The following is a 25,416-nucleotide window of genomic DNA, read 5'->3' as shown; positions in this document are numbered from 1 at the left end:
GTTTTTTGTTTTGTTTTTTTTGTTGTTTTTTTTTTTTTTTTTTTACAACCCAGGCCAAGCTTGCTCCAGGGCAGCCACTAAGCAAATGTGACTCTCATCCCATTAAGACCCTGGTGAGTTAAATCTGCTCAGCACAGAAGGAAGAGGGGTGTACTGGGTACACCCAGCTACAGAACATGGCTGTTGGAGCTCACGGCTGAAAGATTTGTCCATGTCTCTGTCAAGGATAGCGGGCTGTCAAGGAAGCCTTCCTGTTCCAACTATAACCTTTCACCTAAGGCAGAGACTCTTCATTTTTCTCCATCTACACTTTGTCCTTAAAAGTCCTCCAGTGGAATTTCCTGCTCAGGCATAAGAAAATAACACTGAGGCTTCCCCTTCTCTGACTAGCCTTCTAAATGTGAGCAGCCACCCGTTGGCATTTTGACTGTAGCAGGCATTTGGGAGATGTTTCTGGACGCCTCACATATACCAAACTCTCAGCACCATCCCATACTTTGCAACAGTGAGAAACAAGAAAGTCTATTTTTCTATAAGCTTCAGTTTTCTACTTCATTGTCTTCTTGAGACAGACTGCTCTTGTCTTTGAGTTACTGGCAAGAAGGAAGACCTCTTGGGTTAAGTAAGACATCTTACAGTCGACAACAGCATCTTGAAGAGATCTCTGAAAAAGATTCCTGGCCATGAAGCAAGGACACTTATAAAAGTAGATCTCGAAAGCACAAAGGATTTCAAGCTCGGAGACCTCAGGAGCATGGACTGTGGACTACGCCTGTGCTGGCGTCCGGTTCCTGTCACATTGGAGTCTTACCTGCACGGGGTGGATCCTCTTCTTGATGCTTCCCACACCTTCCACGGTGGTAACAGCTGCCCCATGGAGGGAGCAGATGGGTACCAGGCACGCTGTTGCTGGGTAGTGGCTGTGATGGGCTTATGTAAAGAGAACGCACCGGGATCATGAGAAATGGGTGATAAAACTTGGTGAGTTAGGTCAGTCCAGGCTGTATTTCCCCAACCATGAACAGGATGTTCCCCAAACATGCACAACCATGAGCTTCTGGACAAACCTCAGAAAGGACTTTCGTATGACAGGTGGGGGAAGCAGAGACACTTTCATGTTGGGTTCCCAAATGACCTTCCTTCACCTTATTCTTATATATAGTTTTGCTCTTTTTAGGGCAAGTATTGAAGTGTTTCTCTCTAGATAATAAACACCCCCTGAACCTACATAAAGAACTACATAAGGAGCCCTACATAAAGAACTACAGGTAACTAAGGAATGTTCGAGAGGGAGAAATAGTCTCCCCCAGGGAAGTGCACACCAGTCTGTTATCCAACACTACAGTCAGCCCTGAAAACATACATACCAGTAACATTACACAGATGGAAAAGGTTACATTCAGGATTTCATATGTACATATTTATCCTTCCTGCCTTTATTCCTTTTCGGTTTAGCACGTGGGCCCCAACCAGATGTGTGCCAGGCTAGATACCCACTTCTTGCCTCTATAAATGCTTGCCTAAAACTGCACTCAGCCCCCCCCCCCCATTTTCCTGCCTCACAGACTGTGGTGTGGCCCAAGCTCTAACTTGATAAAAGAGACCCTATACGATTATATCGGATTTGGCTCCTTAGTGTTTTTTTTTTGGGATTCATGAATGTTTTATGGCACAACAGAGGAAGGGTAAGCATGTTAGAGACTCGGAGACAGGAGAGTGGGTCATTGTTACAGGAAAAGTGAAGCCCTCACAGGGAAGGCTCCTGTTCTTCCCACAAGTGCCCAGTGCATAGCCAGGCTGACGCAAAGGATACTAGATCTTCCTGGACTTGAGATTATATCTCGACACCATCACAGTGCAGGCGCCGCAGCCCCCTCCTCCGCAGCCATATTTAGTGCCTGTGAGATGGACTGGAAGAGAGGGAGTCAAGGAAAACGAACGATTTCCCCGTTACTTTCTTGGGTGATTGTGGCTTCCTGCCAAAAACGATTGGTTCAAGTTGCTACTTACATCTGAGCTCACTGATGAGGAGGGACCGTTCTAGAGCCACACCGGCTTTCTAAGAATTAGGTCCTAGAGCATTTGTGAACATAAGAATTTCCTCATCAGTTAGGGAGATGATGAAATGGTGGGGAGCCAGCGCTGTGGTAGGTAGAAAGCTCGCCTCTCGAAGCCGTGGGTTCTCACCTCGGCATCCGAATCAGCACTAAACCACCCAAGAGAACCAGCAGGCAATGGGCACTGTGATTTATACTAATCATTATTAGGCTTTGGGAGGCTGAGGCAGGAGGATTACTGGGAGTTTGAGGATGATCCGGTTAACAGGAGAATCTAGGGTAGCCTGGACCAAACAGAGAGATCCTGTTTCACAAGAACAAAACCAAGAAAGGTGATGGTGTGACATTCCTAGTGGGTACAAGGCAGTGTCTGCAGCCAAAGCAGAGATTTCTGCGGGGAATCACGGGTATATTTTTCCTGAATAAGACACACAGACTACACAAGCATCCTGTCAGCAGCTCAGGGTGTGCGCCTGGATGCAGTGTGGAAAAGCTTATGGGCCTCTATAGAACTTACAACTGTGGAAATGAAAGATGGATTCATAGACTGTGGATGTGATAGAAGGCAGTTTGTGGTAAAATTTGGAAAAATCTTCCCAGGGTGCTGCATTTTCTCCGGTACAGGAATATATATGCTCTCACTTTCTTATGGAATCAGAACGCATCGGGGAAACAGCAGCAGAGGAGCAATCGCCTAGTGTGTCTGCAGCCTTGGGCTCAACAAATAGCAACAGTAATGGTGGCTCTTGAGCTGGTGCTATCAAGATCCCTATGTAAGGTGCTTGCATATTTTCTCAAAGAGAGAACAAAGATGTATGCGAATCTTCCTCTTCAGGTGCATCCAGGGATCTACCAGAGTTGGCTTGGCACCTTTTCTGGGTGCAGTTTAAAAGGATTTCATGGGTGGTGCCCATAATTGGCTTGGGTGGAGGTTAGGGATAGTTTTCTTCCCACAAGTTGCTGCCCTGATGAGATGCTGCAATGAGGATACTTCCTGGTTTTTGGAACAATTAGCTGAGGAGTTCCTTGCAGCCTTCCTCAAAAGGCTTTGCACAACCAGAGTCTGTTCTTAAATTCTCAGTTACAGGAGCCCGGGGTTACTATACAGGTCCTCTGAGGCAGAGGTGGTGTGGGTCAGACCTTACTTAAAAGCACTCCACTGGGCAGCGCACAAAAGGTGTCCCTTGTTTCTGTTTTGGGAGTCTGGAAATTTCCAAGTCAAGAAATCCAAATGCTATCTGGCTCAAAGATTTGTCACTGCCTCCAAGATGAACAGTCCTGCAGTGTACTCAGTGTACCTCGGATTGATGGGCAGACAGCACACACAGAGAACAAGTCACCAGAGCCAGAGCTGGTCCGGGCTCTCATTGCTTGTCTGTTCCTCATTTTCTGTCACATCCCTCCATTCTCAGCCTTAGCTCCTTACATATGCCAACAAAAACCTTGTTTATTTCTCCCAAACCATGACTCCGGCCCACTGTTGTGGACTGGAATAGCCTTGGCTCCAATACTTGAGTTGTTTCTGAAAAGTTGTACTCAACCCTCGTCCCATCAGACACCTCTCTCTCCTCACATTTGCCTGGGCATCCTTTCCGGCACTCCACAGCATGGCTGTGGTCACTTCTGCTGTGTGCCCGGTGTGGCAGTCCCTTCACTAGGATGGGGCTAGAGGTAGTTTCTGTCTTGCTTCTTAATACTTGGTGCTTGATAAAATTTGCTGTTTGAATATAAACCGGGGTTCTTACTTGTCTGTTGGTTTGCTCTTCAGATAGAGAAGGTTTTCTGTGGTCCAGGCTGGCCTCAGAGTCACTGAGTATTTGAGGATGACCTTGACTTTCTGGTTCTCCTGCCTCTACCTTCAGCATGCTGGGACTCGGATGGGCACTCTCACACTTGGTGTATGTGATGTCAGGGATTGAACCCAGGGCTCCGTGAATGCAAGACAAGTACTCTACCAACTAACTTATATCCATAGCCTCCCAAATGAGGAGTTATATTGAAAACTACAGGGCTGGCTGTGGTGTGAAGGACAAAAGGCTCTGAGAGACTTGGTTTATCCCCAAGCTAAGATCTCAGAGAGATTAACACTTGTTAACATTCTGCGTCCTCTGCCTCAGTAGATCTGGGCAGGCCAGTGACTGGGCGTGGTGACTCAGTGGGAGGCTACGGCCTCCAAGGCTGGCTCCTGACTCAGTGTGTGGAGGACGTGGGATAGAAGGGAGATGAGAATCTTCATCATGTGTCCCAGTCAGGGCCTCATACCTAAGCCAGGAATCAAGACAGCAGAAATGGGGTTTTGTGGGGACATTGTGTTTCTGCAACATACAAGATGCAATATAAAGAAAGATTATACAGTATGAATGTATATAGAACCTGGACCTGGGGAGCGCCTGTAGGCGTCCTGGGAAAGTACTGTAGGTAGGTTGGCATAGTCTCTAGAACAGCTAAACATTCCTTCCCGTGGTCACTCATTGGAACCACCTGCTGAGGAGCAGGTTCCAGAAATACCCTCGCCCCATTCTAGAACTCTTGACTCCAATCAAAGGTTGGGGCCTGGAATTCCAGGGAGCCTCATTTATATTATTTATAGTATAGTAGTTGCCAACAGCAGCAAGCAGAGAGGGTGTTGGGAACCCGGGGGTGAGGTGTTTTACCTAGTGTTGGCTCTGGTCATGGTCACCTGGGAATCAGCTTATTCTTGATATTGCTTTATTTTAAGAAGTCTAGAGAAGGTGTGGCAGTGTGTGTGTGTGTGTGTGTGTGTGTGTGTGTCTTTCAGAGCTGATTTTAAACGGAAGGCAGCCATGGGATTTGCTGACCGACAGTGAGATCTTGCAGTGGGGCTCAGGGGAGATGGTGGGATGGTGAGGAAGATTTAGATTGTGTGGATTGTGAGTGGGTCCTCACCTCCTCTGGAAGGAGGTGTAAAATTAGGAAGTCAGGTTGTAAGGCTTAGGTAGTGGGAGGGAGTCTGCAGTAAAAAGGTAGACAGGGGGCACAGGCTATTTCTAGACCACCTTTGTCAAAGTAAGACTCAGGGAGTGACAAAGCGCTATTTTAGAAGTGTTAATTGGGATGTAGAGAGACAGAGGGAGGCAGGATAGTGTATCTCGTTCACAGCTGGACTCCTAGTGCCTGTCAACGAAGCTCAGCATGTATGCGTGCCCACATGGAGGCCTGAGGCCAACCTGTCATCCCTCTGGTTCAGTCTACAGTATTTTAAAATAGTTTCCACCCCCGACTGAGCGGGCCAGTCAGTGGGTACCAGGGTCTGACTGATGTCTGTCTCCCCAGTGTCCCACACCTGGCTTTTCTACTGCACGTCTGGGGTTGAACTCATGTCTTTGTCCTTGCAGGGCAAATATATTACTGGCTGCACTGTCTCCCTAGCCCTGCTGAGCATATCTTTAACTTGGGAGTTTATTATAGCATCATGGGAAGTTACAGAAGGACAGACACGCCTTTATTTTCATTACTCAGCTCTCTTAACATTCAGATGACTCGATCTCCCTCCTACCAAATGTGAAAAAATAAAAACGACAAACTTCAAGAGCTTAGCATTGGTGCTGTGTTGGTAACTTGAGCACAGGACTTACACGCATTTCTATGCTTGTGTGTGCAGTTTTGTGCAAGCTCGCATGGAGATTGTGTAAGCATGAACACCAGTTAGTGTTAATCTCACATTGTTACGCTCAAACACAGGTTAGCCTAGAGAGAACAAATAATCACTGGGGAGAATATGGGCTCAGAAGCCATGGAGTTGTTTCTGGAGAAAGCACTCTCAGTCTGCTGCGGAGGTTTGTTTGCGTGGGTTTTTTTTTTTTTTTTTTTTTTGTTGTTGTTTGTTTGCTTTTTTGTTTTGTTCAGGTTCGATACAATAGAGGAAACATGAATCCACACATTCATGTTCTGAACTCCAGCTAGACTTCATAAATGGAAGACAGAGTCACTTACCTAGAGGGAATGCAGGTGGCTTTTCTTTCATTCTTATAAAAAATTGTTTTTATTGTTTTTATGTATATATATGAATATGCTCTCTCTCTATTCCCTCCTCCCCTCCCCTTTCCCTTCCTTATTTCCTCCTCCCACCCCGTCTGTCTGTCCATCTGTCTGTCCATCCATCTGTCTGTCTGTCTGTCTGTCTGTCTGTGGTGTGTGCCTGCTGAGACCTAAAGAGGGCACGAGGTCTCCCTGGAGGTGTGAATTGCCAGGTGGCCATGGGCTGTCTGATGTGGGCGTTGTGACCTGAACTCAGCTCCTTTGTAAGGTCAGCTGATGCTCTCCATCACCAGGCCACGCCCCAGCCCCTCTGACATCACCAGGCCACGCCCCCAGCCCCTCTGACACTTTTTAGCAGTTAATTCTCAATCACGGTTAAAGGATACGAACTTTCCTTAAGTAGAATAGTAGATTGCTTTCAGGGTCAGGGTTCTTCTCTATGACCTATATTGTGAAATAAGAAAGGGGGTTGCAAGAAGAGGCCGTTCATCATTGGTTACATGAATCCAGTCCTTTGTTTGGAGGACATGTTTATAATGTGGGTAACTTTCCAGAAATCTCTTAGTGATTCTTGGAACCAAAGGTGTGGAGAAACAATGAAGTTTTATTTTAATGTCTGAATTTCCTATCCTCTACGACAATCGTTTACCTGGAGAGGACTGGGTGGGAAGAGATACACAGAAAAGGCTTGGATGACTCATAGTCAGAGAAAGTTGTAGAAATAATTTAGACAGATGCGATGCTCCCTGGACCAGGAGGAACTTCCCAGCTCTATGTGTATGTGGGGGGAGGCCAGATGGTCCTCATCACGGCTCCACCCTCACACCTGAGTGCCAGGTGTTCCTGGACTTGGCACAGAGGAAGGCAGCTTCCCCCAGGCCCTGGAGGAACCCAGCCAGCATCCTTGCTGGGGCAACCAGACAAGATGGCGAAATCAAGTTAGAATGCAGCTGACCTGAAAGCAGGGTAGCAGGGAGTCCAGACAGAGGGCACTGTCTGTCCTCCACGCTGCTTTGTACTGAGAATATAGGACCATGAGCAAGGCAGACAGGGTCCTGATTTCTTTACCCCACCCCTCACATATCCAGATCTCCTAAAGTCCTCAGATTTACCAATGTAGAGATCAGCCCAACACCCAAACTCTAGACTCTGTTTGCTGTGTCTCTGTCGTGTGTGTGTGTGTGTGTGTGTGTGTGTGTGTGTATCCTAAGAGAAGAAGTGCTACAGAGGTTCATGTTCTTTAACACTCCAACTGGGAGAACATAGAAATGGTTCACAAGCAGGGAACAAGATAGTAGCAGGGGATGAGAGTGCCGATCGTCCCTGTCTGGGTATCAAGGCCCGATGACACTCAAGGCTTGGATTTCCTGCTATGGTTTCCCTGGAGAATACTGTATTTTCAGTCCTCCTGTGGGAAGGCCAGTTATTGCCACATGGGCTCACTGCTATCCTGAGTCATGCCTGTCTCAGGTCCAAAGAACACAGGCTATGACGGGTGAGATTTGACTTGTAGATTAAAGCCTGCCAACTATATATCTGATGGCGAGCAGCCGGTATTCCCAGCCATGTGAAAAAGATCTCAGGAATGGTGTGGAAAACAAATCTCTTCTTACTAAGAGAATAAAGAGAGAGCAAGGCCATTACTAATCCCCAACGCGTAAGTGCACGCAGCGCAGAGACAACACCGTGAGAGTAGCAAAGAGCAGGGAGTCAGACTGTCGTAAGTCAGAGATTTTTAAAGAGAAAAGCACTTGGCATCCCACCAGCTGTGGGGAAGGCAGTCTGTTTGGAAAACCACCAGGCAGGACCTAAGGAACAGCCTCTCACCAGCTCTGGCGAGGAGCCAGATGAAAGGACTTGGGAGGATTGAAAGGTGCCCATGTCCCCATCACTAGGATAAGCCCGTGAAGGACAAGCAGACCCTGGAAAGCCAGGCATTGATGAGGCATATTTTTCACAGAGGAGTGCCGCAAGACCAGTTCGGGGTCACAGAAACAAAACAAACAAAAGGGGTTTGCACCCCGTATCAGTGTTCTCAGATTCAGAATCCAGATGTGCAGGCACACAAACACATCTGTCTCAAGAAGACACCTGCAGCTCTAGGTGGGTATGTGAAAAGTAGGTGGGAAAGATACAGGTTTGAGGAGGCTCAGAAAAGACAAAGAGCCCCAAGACATGAAACACAAGCAGCACCTTGGGGAGTCTGTGGGGTGGCAGGTCCCAAGCACACTGTGCTTCAAACTGAGCCCCTGGGTCTAAACAAAAGAACCATTAGTGACATCTCCCCATCTTCAGGCTTGTGTAGATTGTGCCCCCTTTTGACATTTTTTTATAATTTGTCCTAGAAAGCAGCAAGATAAAATGGGCTAAAAGCACCTATACTTCAAAAGACTGGAGAGTGGTGTTTGGGAGCGTGTATGTGAGCAATTTAACATTAAAATTTCAGCATCATTAAAGCATAAATCAGCAAAGACCACTTCCCCGCACAGAGTAGTCCTCAGCTTGGAAATCCTTAGATCAGCACTTAGAATTGCTCTTCTGATGTGCCACGCTCTTGTGGGTACTCCAGATCGCCACACCTGGCTTTCTTTCTGTTTTCCTTTCCTCTCCTTCCTTCCTCTCTTCCATCTGTTTGTCTGTCTCTGTCACCTATTCTGTATTTACCTGTTCACAGGGTTCTCAGAAATGACCTTCCTTGACCATCTGACTGGAAAACTTGCTATGAAAATTTGCCCTTATTAAAGCTTTGTCTTTCCATAAAAAACATAATCAACATAGCATCACCAAGGTATGGAACTACCATAAATTACTAAAATAGTATTTACATTTACTTTTTCTTGTTCAGTGCGGCACGCAAGAAAATGTGAATTCTGACTATGAAGTACTTTGAATTTCCCATGCACTTGTTTTGTTCCCGAAGAGAAGGGTTGAGAACCTCTGGCTCGGTCCTCTGCAGAGACTGCCCGTCTGCTGCCCCTCCTGCCTGGACAAGCTTCTGCCCGGGGTGGGGTGTTAGACTGAGAGAATTGCTATCAGGTGAGAGTCATTGCACTGGGTTTCCTCTGAGTCCTGTCTCTCCTGTTAAAGGGGCATTGGTGAACTGAGGTGAGGCTCATTTCCAACAAACACAGAAGGAAGGCCTGTCAGCTGCTCACCCGTGCAGTGTGCTGCTGTCATATCAGAATTTACGCTTGCCACCACTGGGCCAATAGTGTGTTCTTTTTTTTTTCTTACCGTTTCCAATGAGAGAATGAAAAGCAAGCAGACATCCCACGTTTTCATATTTGATGCCAAAAATGTAGATAACGACCCATGTTTAAGTCTGTGCCATTGCTAAAACCTAGGAGATGCCCCTCAGTGAAGAGCAATACGCCTCTGTGAATAAAGAGCCACATTCGTCACGCCAGAAACTTACCTTTTTTCCATTCACAAAAAAAATCAGCTCGTCAGAATCAGGTGCGGAAGGCATGGTATCAATTGAAGGCCAGGAGCGCAAATTTGAAACAAATGCCTGATTGATAAGTGTATCTGCTCCTCTGTCTCAGATGCACCAGAACGGAACAGTAACTCGGGCACCTGCAGTCCCCGGGGAAGCAGTCAGAGTCACAGGCCAGCACTGGTGATTTATATTCATCCAGTCAGCCCTGCCTGCATGCCTAGCCCACAAAGGTTTGGCAGCAGCACGTTCCTCTCTTTCAGGCACGAGTGAGTCAAGAATTCACGTGGCCTTTTGAAGTCTAAAACTGGTTTCTTCATGTTGGGTTTAGACTTCGAATTCATATATTTCATATACAAAAATCGAGTTTCAAATAGATGATTAGGACTGCGCTGTAAAAAAACGAAGCAGCCTATAAATCAGAACTTTGCTGTCCACACTAGCGAGGCTGATTCCGTCTCCCGATTTTCTTGCGTTTGACCGCAAAGGAAGGAGATTCCCTCCTGAATGTGATGAAAGTCAGCAAATGCATCTTTAATTTTTTTATTAATTCATTTTATGTGTGTGGGTATTTTGTCTGTGTTCCACATCCGTGGCCGGCACCCACAGAGGCCAGAGAGGCATTGGATTCCCTGGAGCTGGGGTCACAGATGGTTGTGAGCTGCCATGTGGGTGCTGGGAATCAAACCTGGGTCCTCTGGAAGAGCAACCTGTGTTCTTTGTTCTTTTAATTGGATATTCTCTGTATTTACATTTCAAATGTTATCCCCTTTGCCCTCCCCACTACCACCCCTACCCTCCACTTGCCTCCATGAAGGTGCTCCCTCTCCCAATCACCCTCTCCACCTCAGTGCCTTTGCATTCCCCTACACTGGGAAAATGCACCTTCACTGAACCAAAGGCCTCTTCTCCCATTGATGCCAGACAATGATATCCTTTGCATATGCAACTGGAGCCATGGGTCTCTCCAAGTGTGCTCAGTGGTTGGTGTTTTATTCCATGGGAGTTCTGGAGCTTTTGGTTGGTTGATAATGTTCTTCCCATGAGGCTGCAACCCCTTTCAGTCTTTTCTCTAGCTCCTTTATTGGGGTTCCTGTGTTCAGTCCCATAGTTAGCTGCAAGTATCCTCAGCTGTATCTGTATGACTCTGGCAGAGCCTCTGAGGAGGCATCCATATCTGGTTCCTGTCAGTAAGCATTACTTGGCATCAGCAATAGTGCTTGGGTTTGGTGGCTGCATATGGGGTAGATATCTAGATGAGGCAGTCTCTGATTGATCTTTACTTCAATCCCTGCTCCTCTATTTGACCTTGTATTTCCTCCCATGAGTGTTTTGTTCTCCCTTCTAAGAAGGACTGAGACATCTACATTCTGGCCTTCCTTCTTTTTGAGCTTCATAAGGTCTGTGAATTGTTTCTTGGGAATTCAAAGCTTTTGGGGGCTAGGATCAGTTTATCAGTGAATGTATACCATGTGTGTTCTTTTGTGACTGGGTTACCTCACTCAGGATGATATTCTGTAGTTCCATATATTTGCCTAGAAATTTCATAAAGTCATTGTTTCTAATAGTTGAGTAGTACTCCATTGTGTAAATGTACCACACTTTTTGTATCCATTCCTCTGTAGAAGGATATCTGGGTTCTTTCCAGCTTCTGTCTATTACAAATAAGGCTGCTATGAACATGGTGGAGCATTTGTCCTTGTTATGTGTTGGATCAACTTTTGGGTATATGCCCAGGAGTGGAATAGCTGGGTACTCAGGAAGTACTATGTCCAATTTTCTGAGGAACTGCCAGACTGATTTCCAAAGCAGTTGTACAAGCTTGCAATCTCACCAACAATGGAGATGTGTTCTTCCTTCTCCACATCCTTGCCAGCATCTGCTGTCACCTGAGTTTTTGGTCTTAGCCATTCTGACTGGTGTGAGGTGGAATCTCAGGGTTGTTTTGATTTGAATTTCCCCAATGACTAGGGATGTTGAGCATTTCTCTAGGTACTTCTCAGTTATTTGATAATTTTTTTGTTTAGCTCTGTACCCCATTTTTTAATAGGATTGTTTGATTCTCTGGAGTCTAACTTCTTAAGTTCTTTATAAATATTGGATATTAGCCCTCTATCAGATGTAGGATTGGTAAAGATCCTTTCCCAGTCTGTTGGCTGCTGTTTTGTCTTTTTCACAGTGTTCTTAGCCTTGCAGAAATTTTGCAATTTCATGAGGTCCACAACCAGTGTTCTTAACTGCTGAGCCATCTCTCCGGCCTCCTCAACTGTGACTTTAAAGTTTGATTATAACAACCGGCATCATATTCTCTGTTCTTAATCTTTTCCTTCCTTACTTATCTACACCTCCCCAAATTTGAGGATTTAAGAAATCAAATTATTTTAAGATTCTCATGCCCAGCAATACCCTAGGTATAAATTTACTTGAAACCACTAATATTCCCTCAGGTTTTCTGTGGGCTGGAGGCTGTTCTCACGGACTTGGAATTCTGGAGCATCTCAGGAGAGCATCACAGTCACCATCATCACCAGCATCACCACCAACATCATTAACATCACCACAATCATCATCATCATCCCATCACCATCCACCACCATAGCCACCATTATCCTCACCACCACTACAACCACCACCACCACCACCATTACTTTATAAATAAGAAAAATGAGACATCAAGAGTTTAAGTGACTTGCCCAAAGAGCAGGGTTGCCTTGGAACCAGCAGCTTAACCTTTTCTGAGATGTAGTAGAATCCTGGTGGGGAGTGAGGCCAAGGAACAGTTGGGCCAATTTCTGAGGGCCTTGAAGCACTTCAGGATTCCGAAGGCTGATATCAAGTATGGGGGGCAGATGTCTCACCCGGTATGACATTGGCTTATGAGAGAGGGGAGTCCCCCTGCAGAGCCCAGCAGCTGGCTAGTGAAATTTTGAAGTCCTATCTGCACAGGTTAAGTTTGAGATGCTAATACACATGTGCATGCACACACACACACACTGCACACATACTGCACACACACTACACACACTACACATACACACTGCACACACACATACACTGCACACACACTGCACACACTGCACACACTGCACACACACTGCACACACTGCACACACATAAGAAATGGTGTAACCTCAGGAAATGGGCAGTAGTGTGGTAGATGTGGTATAACGACACAATGAAGTTTAGTTCTGAGGTACTGAGGGCCAACGTATGTCTTATCGGAGCAGTCACAAAGGAGATGCCTACCAACTGACGTATGAGAAAAAGAAAGTATAGTGGCCTCCAAAGAAGATGAGAAGTTGGCAAGTTAAAGCCAAAGAAGCCCAGGGTACCTGGGGAGAGTAGGGGTGAGGCAGCATTGCAGGGGTGAGGCAGCATTGCAGGGGTGAGGCAGCATTGCAGGGGTGAGGCAGAGATGCAGGGGTGAGGCAGCATTGCAGGGGTGAGGCAGCATTGCAGGGGTGAGGCAGAGATGCAGGGGTGAGGCAGCATTGCAGGGGTGAGGCAGCATTGCAGGGGTGAGGCAGCATTGCAGGGGTGAGGCAGCATTGCAGGGGTGAGGCAGCATTGCAGGGGTGAGGCAGAGATGCAGGGGTGAGGCAGCATTGCAGGGGTGAGGCAGCATTGCAGGGGTGAGGCAGCATTGCAGGGGTGAGGCAGAGATGCAGGGGTGAGGCAGCATTGCAGGGGTGAGGCAGCATTGCAGGGGTGAGGCAGCATTGCAGGGGTGAGGCAGAGATGCAGGGGTGAGGCAGAGATGCAGGGGTGAGGCAGAGGTTCAGAACTAGGTGGGAAGGAAAACCCCAGAAAGTTTCCATGTAGAATACAACATGGTGTGATTTGAATTTAGCCATTCTTGGGCTGGGGCTTGGTTCATAGACTGCTTGTCTGGTATGAATGGAGCATAGAGTTTGGTCTACAGCACTCTGGAAACTAAATGTGGTGACAGATTCCTGTAATCCCAGCACTCAGAAGGCAGGGGCAAGAAAATCAGGAGTTCAAGGTCAACCTCTACTACACGGCGAATTCAAGGTTAGCCTGGGATACTGGTATGATGTCTTAAAAACTGAAGCTGGAGAGACTTAGAGATGAATTGTTCTGTGTTTAGAAAGCCCAGTCTCGGACCGTACATGAGGAGGCTCTCAGACACTTAACTCCAGGGAGCTCCGGGAGGATCCGGTGTCTCCTTCTGGCCTCTGTGGGCCCCACACATACATGACACATATATGATATATATGACACAGAGACATGTTCATGCACAGAAATACAATCCATTTCAAAACAAAAACTCTATTATTCTATTGTCTAGAGAAGCAACTGTGGCTGGTACTATTGAGACAGACCTGGAGCCGTTTCTGCACACCCCAGCCTAGAGGTTGCACTGACTTAGACTAGGGTGTGAAGTGGTAAACAGAGATAAGGACACAGAGGAGAGTGCAGCTTTTGTGTGAAATTTGGGGACATATCCAACTGGATCAGTTGACAGATTAGATTAGAATAGGTAAAGGGTAGACAAGAGGACTCGGGCTCGAGCAGCCGAGTCCGAGGTATCAATGGCTCAGGAGAAGCCAGGAGTGGGGGTGAGAGACATCACTGGGGTTTAGAGAAAGGAATCAAAACCCTTTCTTCAATCTAGACAGTTTTAGTTGGCTTTCTCAGTTCCAAGAGTGCACGTGGACCACAGATGCTGATTTAATCATCAGCTTATCAATAGTATTAGCACAAACTCCTTGAAGATAGCGAAGCCCCATTTGCACGGTGGTGAGAGAACGCTGTAGACGCTCGGCATGCTCTTCCTAACCTGCCTTGCCTACCCTATGAGGTTGGGAGGCTGTGGTACCCCTCCTGCTTCCAGAAGAAGGCTCAGGACAGGCAGGCTCAGGCCGAACAAGCCTTTGATACCTTTAGTAGTGAGACCAGGAACAGTCAGGCTCCCTGGACAGAGTGCCTCAGGCAGACATCTTCACATCTGCTGGGTAATTTTTGTTCTGCTGGTTTTCCCTCCACGTGTGTGGAACTGGGGCTCTGCACACAGCAGAACAGGCAGGGAATGAGATGGAATTTAAATATGTGTGTGAGGGGGGCCGTGGAGGGAGGGACTGGAAGAAGAGGAGAAGAGGAGGAAACTGTGGTCTCGATGTAAAGTAAATCAATAAATCAATTAAAAACATATCAGACAATGCACCCCTCCCCAGCATTTATCAGTCGAGTTTTCTAAAACCAGAGGCTCTGAGCTTGGAAACTCCCCGTCACTGGCTGGATTGGCTCAGATTTGCCACAGCACGTGACCCTGCTGAGACGTGTTGACAATTTCAAAGCCAGGTGATTTCAATGCTTGTTTCGAGCAGGTGGCATAGCAGTGCTGCCCTGATGGTCAGCAGTTGCACACCAGCTGCTCTGGAAGGCTGTGCAGTGCGGCACCCTGCCGGAGCCCCGGGCTCTTGGTTCAAGGTTGTAACAACAGTGGTGCTTAGCTCTTTCCTAGCCTGTGAAACCTGCAACTACAGCTTGGACTTGGGGATCACTGAGGTCCTCTCCGGTCAGTCTAGTTGAGTCTTGTTCTCCATCCTGATGGGAAAGTCACCCTCAGTGTGAGGAGAGTTTGGTAGTCTGGAGACTGCAGCCTAGGTCCGCCCACTGAGTCTGAAATCAGCACCGGTCCAAACATTTAACCTTTGTCCATATGTGACAATGTGTGTGGAAACATGGCCATGACACAGGCTTTTTGAGACAACTGTCTGAGGTATTGCTTTCTTTAAACACCACTCCCATAGCTTTCATACATACCTTACAACATGTAATAGATTTGGGGTTTCTTCATTCTAATTCATCTGTAAGATTGGGACCTTCAGTTCTGCAAACAACCGGTTAGAGAATTCTCTCCCATGCTCCTGCCCAGGTCACCTACCTTCAGAGCAGAGTGGCCCTCCATGTGGAGAACTGGGCAGAATGCCCCCCTCCACTCTAGGGTAAGATCCAGTCTCTCCTGGGTGTGTGTATCCCTCACAGCAGGATCGATGTCCTTAGCCTTTCACTAGCTCACCCATGGTTGTGCCTCTGTCAGCTCCACACACCTCCGGGCATAGCAAACTTATTGTGCCCTGTAACAAACAATTCTCTCTGGATCTCCCGCCCTTCTCCCTCTCCTCTCTCTCTCACTGGGTTTAGCTAGAGTTAGTTACAGCACCATGAATGAGGGCCTATATTACTGAAGCATAGGCAATGACCAGTGGCTACAATATTGAAGAAAATCTTTAGTCCTCCCCAGAAACCAGATCCTCAGGGAAGGACCAGGACCTTGGGAACGCCTCTCCCTCCATGATGGAACGCTGATAGCCCAATATTTTATGCAGATTATCAGAGCACCAGTGAGTGCTTCTGAGTGAAGCATCTGTGCCTGAACTTTCTCCAGCTCTTTCATTCCTCCCACTATCTTTTCCTTGGTGTTATAAACCTTGGAGAATACGATGGAGGCAACTCGTTTAGGGCTGAGTATCCAACAGTGACTTCTTTTTGGCTCTTGACCAGTTATGAATCTCTGTGGTAGAAACGGGCTCTTCTTTTAAGGCCTTACCATTTGCAGTTGTGACAGGGCGGACTAAGGGGCTGGGCATGTCCTTCAGCCACTCCCCTGTTGTCATGACAGGGAGGTCATTGGTCTTCCTGGACTGCTGACTATGACTCCCTGTGTGGGAGCAATGTGGGGCACTAGTGAGGAGGAGCCTGAAGAAAACTGGAGAGATAAGATGGACCAGTGAGACTTTGAGGATGGGCAGCTGCAGGGACAGAAAGCAGGTGGGGTTAAGAGTTTTGCCATGAACAGTACTGTGATGGTTTGTATATGCTTGGCCCAGGGAGTGGCACTCTAAGGAGGTGTAACCTTGTTGGAGTATGTGTGTCACTGTGGGCTTGAGACCTTCATCCTAGCTGCCTGGAAGCCAGTTTTCCACTAGCAGCTTTCAGATGAAGATATTGAACAATCAGCTAAGCTACTCCTGTACCATGCCTGCCTGGACGCTGCCATGTTCCTGCCTTGATAATACAGGACTGAACCTCTGAACCTGTAAACTAGCCGCAATTAAATGTTGTCCTTTATAAGACTTGCCTTGGTCATGGTGTCTGGTCATAGCAGTAAAACCCTCAGACAAATACCTTAAATCTCAGTGAGCATTCTTCAAGGGATGCAGAGATTGGAAAACGTGGTGACATTTTTGGATTTCCAGACTGTTTTCTGGAATAATCCCATAATCAAACTGGGATGAAGAAGAATCTGTAGGTTGTGAATCTGGTTTGAGGCTAGGATACTTCCTGAGGTGCTTGTTTGAGGGCCACCTGTGCGTTTTCATGAGAGGATCTCACCAGCAGTTGGGTCCCCCTCTCTTCTCTCCAGTCCCCCCTTCTGTTCCTCTCAGTCTTCTGCAGCACTGACATGCTCACTTTTACGGTCCATGAAGATGTTTTCTGATCTTTTAAAGTCGGCATAAAATTAGTAATTTTTTTGTGTGGTTGGTTGGGGGTCAAGGGTTAGTGGTCCAAAAATAACCAAAAGTGCTGAGAGTCCAGGAAGGTCATAGCCCACCCCTATATCTTCTGCCATCTTGTCTTCTAATTAGGCCAAATCCTGTTCCTCACCCAACTGCAGAACCATTCATAATTAGGACAGGCTTGATTCAGTGGTGAAATCTCTGCAGCCTTGCTTATCCATAGACTTAAGCCCAAATCCTCAGCTTTGCATGAGATAAAATTGCCACGCTAATCTATGGCAATTTTGATTTTTTTAAAATTTGTAAATTTAATTTGTAATCTGCCAAATGTATTTCCCAACCGTCCCGACTTCAAGGGCTCCTCTCCCACCACCGATCCACTAATAGCTTAATTAGTTTCGGGATCACATCTCCAGGTTATTTCCTGAGGTTTGGCCCCTTTATTCTTCCCATAAATGTTACCTTCTTTCTTTTTTTTTTCTTTTATTGATATATTTTTTTAATTTACATTTCAAATGTTATCACCTTTCCAGGTTTCCCATCCAGAAACCCCCATCCCCCCTTTCCCTGCTTCTTTGAGGGCGCTCCCTCACCCACCCCCTCCCACCTCCCTGTCCTGGCATTCCTGTACACTGGGGCATCTAGTCTTGGCAGGACCAAGGCCTCTCCTCCCACTGATGCCCAGCAAGGCCATCCTCTGCTCCATATGCAGCTGAAGCCATGGGTTTGCCCATGTGTGCATGGACATTTGTACCATGTGGTGGTTTAGTCTCTGAGAGCTCTGGGAGCTCTGGTTGGTGATGTTGTTCTTATAGGGTTGCAAACCCCTTCAGTTCCTAACTTCTCCCTTGGGGATCCCATTCTCAGTTCAATGGTTGGCTTCAAGCACACGCCATGCCTCTGTATTAGTCAGGCTCTGGCACAGACTCTAAGGAGACAGTTATATCAGGCTCCTGTCGACATGCACCTCTTGGTATCTACAGTAGTGTCTGGGTTTGGTGGCTGTATATGGGCTGGATCCACAGGTGGGCAGTCTCTGGATGGCCTTCCCTTAGTCTCTGCTCCACACTTTGTCTCCATATTTCCTCCTGTAAAATTATTTTGTTCCCTCTTCTAAGAAGGACTGAAGCATCCACTCTTTGGTCTTTCTTCTTCTTGAACTTCATATGGTTTGTGGGTTTGTGATTGCTATCTTAAGTAATCCAAACTTTTGGGCTAATAACCACTTATCAGTGAGCACATACATGTGTGTTTTTTTGTGATTGGGTTACCTCACTCGGGATGATATTTTCTAGTTTCATCCATTTGCCTAAGACTTCCATGAAGTCACTGTTTTTAATAGCTGAGTAGTACCCAGTTGTTTAAATGTACCACATTTTCTGTATCCATTTTTCAGTTGAAGGTCATCTTGGTTTTTTCCTGCTTCTGGCTATTATAAATAAGGCTGCTATGAACATAGTGGAACATGTCTTCTTGTTATGTGTTGAAGCATCTTTTGGTTATATGCCCAGGAGTGGTATAGCTGGGTCTTCATGTAGTACTATGTCCAATTTTCTGAGGATTCTTCAGACTGATTTCCAGAGCAGTTGTGTCAGCTTGCAATCCCACCAACAATGGAGGAATGTTTCTCTTTCTCCACATGCTTGCCAGCATCTTCTGTCACCTGAGTTTTTGATCTTAGTCATTCTGACTGATGTGAGGTGGAATCTCAGGGTTGTTTTGATTTCCTAATGAACATTTATTTAGGTGCTTCTCAGCCATTCCATATTCCACAATTGAGAATTCTTTATTTGGCTTTGTGCCCCATTTTTAAAGGTAGGGTTATTTGATTTTTTGGAGTCTAACTTCTTGAGTTCTTTATATATATTGGATATTAACCTTCTTTTGGATGTAAGATTGGTAAAGATCTTTTCCCAATCTGTTGGTTGCCATTTTGTCCTAATGACAATGTCCTTTGCCTTACAGAAGCTTTGCAATTTTATGAGGTCCCATTTGTCAATTTTTGATCTTATAGCATAAACCATTGGTGTTCTGTTCAGGAAAATTTCCCCTGTGCCTATGTGTTCGAGGCTCTTCCCCACTTTCTCTTCTCCTAGTTTCAGTATGTCTGGTTTTATGTGGAGGTCCTTGATTCACTTGGACTTGAGCTTTGTACAAGTTGATAAGAATGGATTAATTTGCATTCTTCTACATGATGACCTCCAGTTGAAACAGCACCATTTATTGAAAATGCTATCTTTTCCCTACTTAACGGTTTTAGTTCCTTTGTTAAAGATCAAGTGACCATAGGTATGTGAGTTCGTTTCTGGGTCTTCCATTCTGTTCCATTGATCTACATACCTGTCTCTGTACCGATACTATAGAGTTTTTTTTTATTTTTTTTCCTAAATCACCATTGCTCTGTAATACAGTTTGAGGTTAGGGATGGTGATTCCCCCAGAAGTTCTTTTATTGTTGAGAACAGTTTTCAAGTGCTTTTTATTATTTCAAATGCATTTTCAAATTGCTCTTTTTAACTCTGAAGAATTGAGTTGCAATTCTGATGGGGATTGCATTGAATCTGTAGATCTTGCTTTTGGTAAGATGGCCATTTTTACTATATTAATCCATGAGTACGGGAGATCTTTTCATCTTCTGAGATCTTCAATTTCTTTCTTCAGAGACTTGAAGTTCTTGTCATACAAATCCTTCACTTGCTTGGTTAGGTTCACACCAAGGTATTTTATATTATTTGTGACTATTGTGAAGGGTGTTGTTTCCCTAATTTCTTTCTCAACCTGTTTATCCTTGGACTTGATGAGTGCCTTGATGTTTCTGGGAAGCTTTCTTTTCCAATATCCCCATGAAGGAAACGTCCAGCAAGCAGATCAGCCCCATCTTCTGCTCTTCTCTCCTTAGTTGATATTGTAAGTGGGTAGATCCAATGGATTTTCTTCTGGTTAGTTGCTACCATGGTCACTCAGTCGAGTCATTCCTAAGCAGGAACAGATGGCTGCTGCTCAGGAAGGTGGCGTCTAGCACACACAAGTGGGTTGTAGTTAAGGTGTTTAGAGGTTGGTGACTCTTCATGTTTCTCACATAACACCACAGTGGCCATTATGGGAACTCAATGGATTGAATGAAGTTGTTCAGTTGGGGAACCTGGTGCTTTTCCCATGAATCTATTCCTCCTGTTTAAGGAACAATATAGAGGTGATTAGATTTAGCCCAGAATCTGAAGAGTTGGCATAGAAACAATGAGTCATGCTTAAGCCTAGCACTTAAAGTAGCAGCACAGAGGAGAAAGGCATTTCTTAGCTCTCACAACCATGATGCAGCGGGCTCCTCCCAGGCTCCCACGCCTTTCTGTGGCTCTGTGCCCTTCCCTCCCTGCATCTTCTGGTCCCCTAACACCGCCGCACATCTTGTGCCCTGTGTGCAACCCTTGTGCCAGGCCAGCAGCCTGTGTCTCAGTCCTCTGCTCTGTACAGCTCCTGGCTCCCTTTGCTTCCTCTTCTTTCCTGTCTTACCTTCACTATTTTCCTTAACTCTGGTTGTGTCTTTCCATTCTGGGTTCTCCTCCTCCTCTTCCCCATTCTCTTCCTCCTCTTCCTCCTCCTCCTCCTCCTCCTCCTCTTCTTCTTTCTCCTCCTCTCCTTTTCCTTCTCCTTCCCTTTCTCCTCCTTCTTTTCTTTTTCTCCTTTCCCTTCCTCTTCTCCTCCCTAGTTTGTTCTTTATTTTTCCCATTTAAATTATTCTTTATATGACAACGCTTTTGCACTAATGGAAAACAAACAAGACATATAGCCACGGGTATGTTTTAGAATAAAATGTTTATATATTTAGATGAAAAAAAAGGAATGAAAACAGAAGATAAAGCCTATAGAGAAATAAATGACACAGTTATGCTTGATGGTACATGCCTGTAATCCCAGCCCTCAGGAAGCTAAGGCAGAATGATTTTGAGTTCATGGCTAGTTTGGGCTAAACAGCTAAGATCCTGTGTCAAAAAACAAAACAAAGACAACAAAAAGCCTATTTCAGAAATCTGTAAGATTCAACTACTCTCATATTCTGAGTGGAAAATAGTTCTTTAAAATTAATTTTTCAGTTATTTTATTTTATGCATATGAGTGTTTATCTACATGTGTATATTTGAACCACGTGTTCAGTGTCCCCAGAGTCTGGAATAAAGCATTAGATCCATGAAAGTGGGAGTTACAGGCGTTGTAACCACCATTTGGGTGTTGGAAACCAAAGCTGGGTTCTCTGCCAGAGCAGACAGTACTTGTAACAACTGAACCATGTCTTTGGCCCCTGAAATGTAATAGCTTTAAATATTTCTACTAAACCCCAACAATTTAATAACAAAAAAGCAACCATTCATGTCAAAAGAGGAAAAAAAAGCTTATCGGGAGAAATAAGGAATATACATTGTTCTTGAAGACAAAGCAAAACCTATCCAGAAAATAATAAAGCTAAAACATCGATTAGCAAAGCCGGTGTTTTCTTTGGGCATCCAAGTGTATAAATACCTGGTAATTCTGATTAAGAAGTGGAAAATTCAAATGGTGGTAGGAGTAAGAACTATTGCTGTGCAGTGTGCAAACCGACTGTTTCCTTCTGCCTTTTTACTTGACACTCACATGGGCTGCCCCCAAGATGGAGATGGTGTCTGGAGGAAGCAGAGGTATCCCAAAAAGGAAGGCAGAAATGGGTGTGGGCTCAGATAGGAGTTACTGGGTCGGACTTAAGGCAATGCCACGTGCAAAATCAGCTCACTGAAAGTTTCAACCATAAAGACGACCCGGTGAGGTGTAAGCTGAGTGTCGCACACCCGCTGGGTATCGCAGACTGTGAATGTGCTGTGAACATCAAAACAGTAAGTGCTTGTGCCTTCTGAACCTGATGGCACAGTGGTTGCAGGTATCCGTGGAAGCCATATGCCACTGCTGCCTTGACATCCTAAAGCTGCTTCCTCAGTTTCCCTAAATTGCCCTCCCATGGGTCATCTTAGAGGCAACTCTGCCACAGGTAGCATCTCAGTGAATCTTCCATAGCTGAGAGAGTCTTAGGAAAAAAAAAATCAAGGGACTTTCAACAAACGTGTGCATTAAAAATGAGCAGGCAAAGCCTTGTTTTATAGATGCTACAGACTGTCAACTCCTAAACTGTGAACTTAATCTAGAATAGTAAATAAAAGTCATTTTACACACAGAATCATAATACTGGAACTTCACAACTACATGATTAAAGAATCACAGAATCCTGTTCATTTTAGTATTTTATTTTTTCAGAATAGGAACATATAGTCCAGAGTAGATATTTATTTTCTCTGTTGGCTCAGCACAGCAATTCTTCACACCGTGGAAACGCTGTTTAATATATTTGATTATACATGACCTTTGGCTGAAGCTCCAGAAACATCATTTGCTTATAATGCATGTGCTTAAAGACTACACGATTTTGTAAAGATGGAAAATTAAGAATTGCCTCTAATTTTCTATGTATTTTAGATAAAGATGACTATATTAAGTGGCCTGTCGGAGCTGTAAGTCCATTGGAATATCTGCTTTTATGCTCAAACCCCAAGCATCAGGCAACTGGGACGGACCACGGCTTATAGCATTTAGAATCCCTGTGTGAAACCTATAAAAAAAAGTTGAAAAAAAAGGTGAAATAATTCAGTTAAAAACAAAAGAGAAACAAAACAACCCATGTAACTACAGATGGCAAAAATAGTTTCTTTTAAAAAAAGATTTTAACCAATTTATCTGTCACATTTATTTGCTTAATTTGCACAGATTTTTCTCTTTCCCAACAGGGATTCAGTAATATCAGATAAATATCTAATTCCTTGAGATAGTAGGCAGAGACTAAAATGTGCACAATACTGGCTCAGCTGAAGAGAGCTAATGAAGTGTTCTTAAACACAGCAGCAGACACGGGGCATCCACACGCTCACGTAATGGAGAGAGATGTCTCTCCACACTTCTGTCGGGTCCTTTGACTTTCGAGACATGAGGCTCAACCCTGGCGGAGTCTTACTGGCCCAGACACAGAGGTCTTCAGTGTTAAGTAAATGTTCATCAAAACGGAAACAAGAAATTGGAGGCAGAAATACTCTCTAGATCAGTCATGCTTGTCGAATTTGTGAGCAGGGATTATTGAAAACGCAGAGAGCCTGTTCAAAAACAGCATGCAAAAATGAATTTTCTCTCGCTCATAGGATTTATCTCCAACCTCAGGCCTGAGGAAACTTTTGCAAGTTTAATATTGGCCTTTTTGTTTGGGTGATTTGGGTTTTGTTTGTTTGTTTTGGGCTAAAGAAAGCTAAAACCAATATACATACATACACACAAAAACAAAACCCTCCTAAATTAGTACAAAGTAATCTTACATTAAAAAGTCACTTTTTTTTGTTTAAAAAGGATGTACTCTTTAAAAACAAGCACCTACTGTTAAATAGAAGTAGAAGGGAAAAAGGCTGAATATGCAATAGGAGAAAAGGCCAACCACACAGAGAGAAATGAAAGGTCTGCTTAGATCGTCAGGTGTTTCCTTAACCTTTTATCTACATAAAACAAAAAAATACAGATGGATAAATGGCCTTCACTAAATTCAGTCAAGTCAAAAATGATCAGAGAAGTGAATTCATACTTATTCCACAAAATAGAATTTCCCATAGATTCTTTCAAAAGCATAAGCTGATATGGCACAACTAACTTAAAGGCCATTTTATTTTTTAAATGTTTCCTTTATGTGCCAAGCATAGAAGTAAGACAGAATGGGATCCCGAGGCTTGGGTTGGTAATCGATGAAGGCGAGAGGTACGTAGATTCTGAATGATGCTGGGCGGAGTGTGATGGAAATCCGTGACACCTGATGGAGATCAGGAGTGAATGAAAGTTGACAGTGATCTCCGAGCACAACAGCAGAACTTCCAGTGTGTGTTGCCTTAGGGAGCACGGCAGGAGAATTTAGATTTCTACTTCACGCTACTTGATGCTTTCACGTCGGAGGGGTGAGTTCCAGTTTGGCAAATTCATGTTCTGCCGATGTGATCGGGAAGCTTATTTTCAAGACTGTAGAGCACGCAGGTCTGCTCTCGGGCTCATTCAGGGTCTGGGGATAAACAATCTTAGCAAAGCATTCTGACATGGTGCTAGCCCGGCCCTGGGTCTCTCTGAGTCTCTCTGAATGCATCACCTCGTCTGCTCCTAGGTTCAGCCTTCCTGCCCTGTACAAGACACTGTGAAAGCAGCCCAGTCCTTTCACAGAGCAAATACTCTGTCCTCACCCAGAAGACCCGCTGCTGGTGATTCAGTCCTCAGTGAACACTGTTGCTCTGTCTCAAAGGTAACAAAGTTTCATCACTGTCTTTGGAAAAGAAGGTCAGTGGAACTTACCTGCCCCACACTTGTTGGTATTTGAATTATGTTAAAACACAGATTTCCATGAGATTTACTCAGGATCATGTCATGTTGATCCAGGTGGGCGACAAACCAAGTTAGTGAAACTGTTTCTGGCAAGCCCTTATCTTTCCCTTTCCCACTCCTTTCTCCACTCCTTTTCCATTCTATTCTCCACTTCCTTTGACAAGGGCTTGTCAAATAGCCCAGGATGGCCTGGGCCTCATTATGTGGTTTAAATTGGCTTTTAACTCATGAGCACCATCTTGCCTCAGTCTTCTGAGTACAAACAGTTCTTGTGACTTTCCCTGCCCACAGAGGCCCCCACCCCCATCCTTGCTGTAATATTGTGGAGCGGGGCATGGGGCAGGGAAGGAAAGAGCCAGGAGAGAGGACTGTCTGTCTCCACACAGCCCTGGCCCTGCTGGATTTTCGGGGTTACAAAGGTCTCAGGGTCTGGAGCACCTTCCTTCCTCTGTGAGGGTTTGTGAGGGTCTGTGAGGGTGTGGTTCTCAGGCCGGCAGGTTTGTTCTCTTCTAAGTTGTGTTTGGGAAGGTTGTTGGTTCCCTCGGGGTGCATTCATATCCAGTGTGCACAGGGCGTGGGGACCTCCATGTCAAAGTACTGAGCCTGACATTCCCTGCCTCCCCCTCAGATCCTCCTGTCCATCTGGGGTCCCCATTAAGTCCACCTGGTTCATTCCTTTCTCTCCCTCTCTTTTCTCCTCTCCATTTTCTTCCCTCAGGCAAACAATCGACTTTTATGATTCTAATTACTACTTTGAACTAATGACTCATAAATTAATCTGTCTGGAATTCTGCCCTCTTGCCAATTCTGGGCTAGTTGCTCGTTGGCAAAATTCTTTGGCTGACTGACTACCCCGCTGCAAGTCTAAAAGTGAATTTGCACTCTCCTTGGAAGGATTTCCCCTGCTGCCTACTGATGTAAGAGGCAACAGAGTTCTCCCACTCACCCTGGGGACAACTGTAGACCCATCCTGGATTCTCTGCTGCCATCCCTTCATGAATGGCAGGTGTCACATGATCCTC

The 25,416-nt window shown here is 45.4% G+C and overlaps 2 protein-coding genes across 2 annotated transcripts in view; both read right to left on the bottom strand.

Annotated features, from left to right (window-relative positions):
• The window catches only part of LOC308433111 (aldehyde oxidase 4), a gene marked incomplete at both ends in the record, with an annotated part of 57,415 nt that extends 47,890 nt beyond the window's left edge, over positions 1 to 9,525 (bottom strand). Inside the window, 4 exons of the mRNA XM_080933015.1 lie at positions 812 to 920; positions 1,814 to 1,910; positions 6,443 to 6,500; positions 9,472 to 9,525. Coding sequence (XP_080789141.1) covers positions 812 to 920; positions 1,814 to 1,910; positions 6,443 to 6,500; positions 9,472 to 9,525 — 318 coding nt within the window. The remainder of the gene's footprint in view (positions 1 to 811; positions 921 to 1,813; positions 1,911 to 6,442; positions 6,501 to 9,471) is intronic.
• A 12,759-nt stretch (positions 9,526 to 22,284) lies between these two features.
• Positions 22,285 to 25,416, bottom strand: part of LOC308433113 (aldehyde oxidase 3) — an 89,791-nt gene continuing 86,659 nt past the window's right edge. Inside the window, exon 35 of the mRNA XM_080933017.1 lies at positions 22,285 to 22,604. Within this exon, the coding sequence (XP_080789143.1) occupies positions 22,551 to 22,604 (54 nt within the window). The 3' untranslated portion in view covers positions 22,285 to 22,550. The remainder of the gene's footprint in view (positions 22,605 to 25,416) is intronic.

Source organism: Micromys minutus, assembly GCF_963924665.1.
Source record: "Micromys minutus genome assembly, chromosome: 19".
NCBI classification, from domain to species: domain Eukaryota; kingdom Metazoa; phylum Chordata; class Mammalia; order Rodentia; family Muridae; genus Micromys; species Micromys minutus.
The sequence above is the reverse complement of the archived record's forward strand: the minus strand, read 5'-3'. Positions and strand labels throughout refer to the sequence as shown.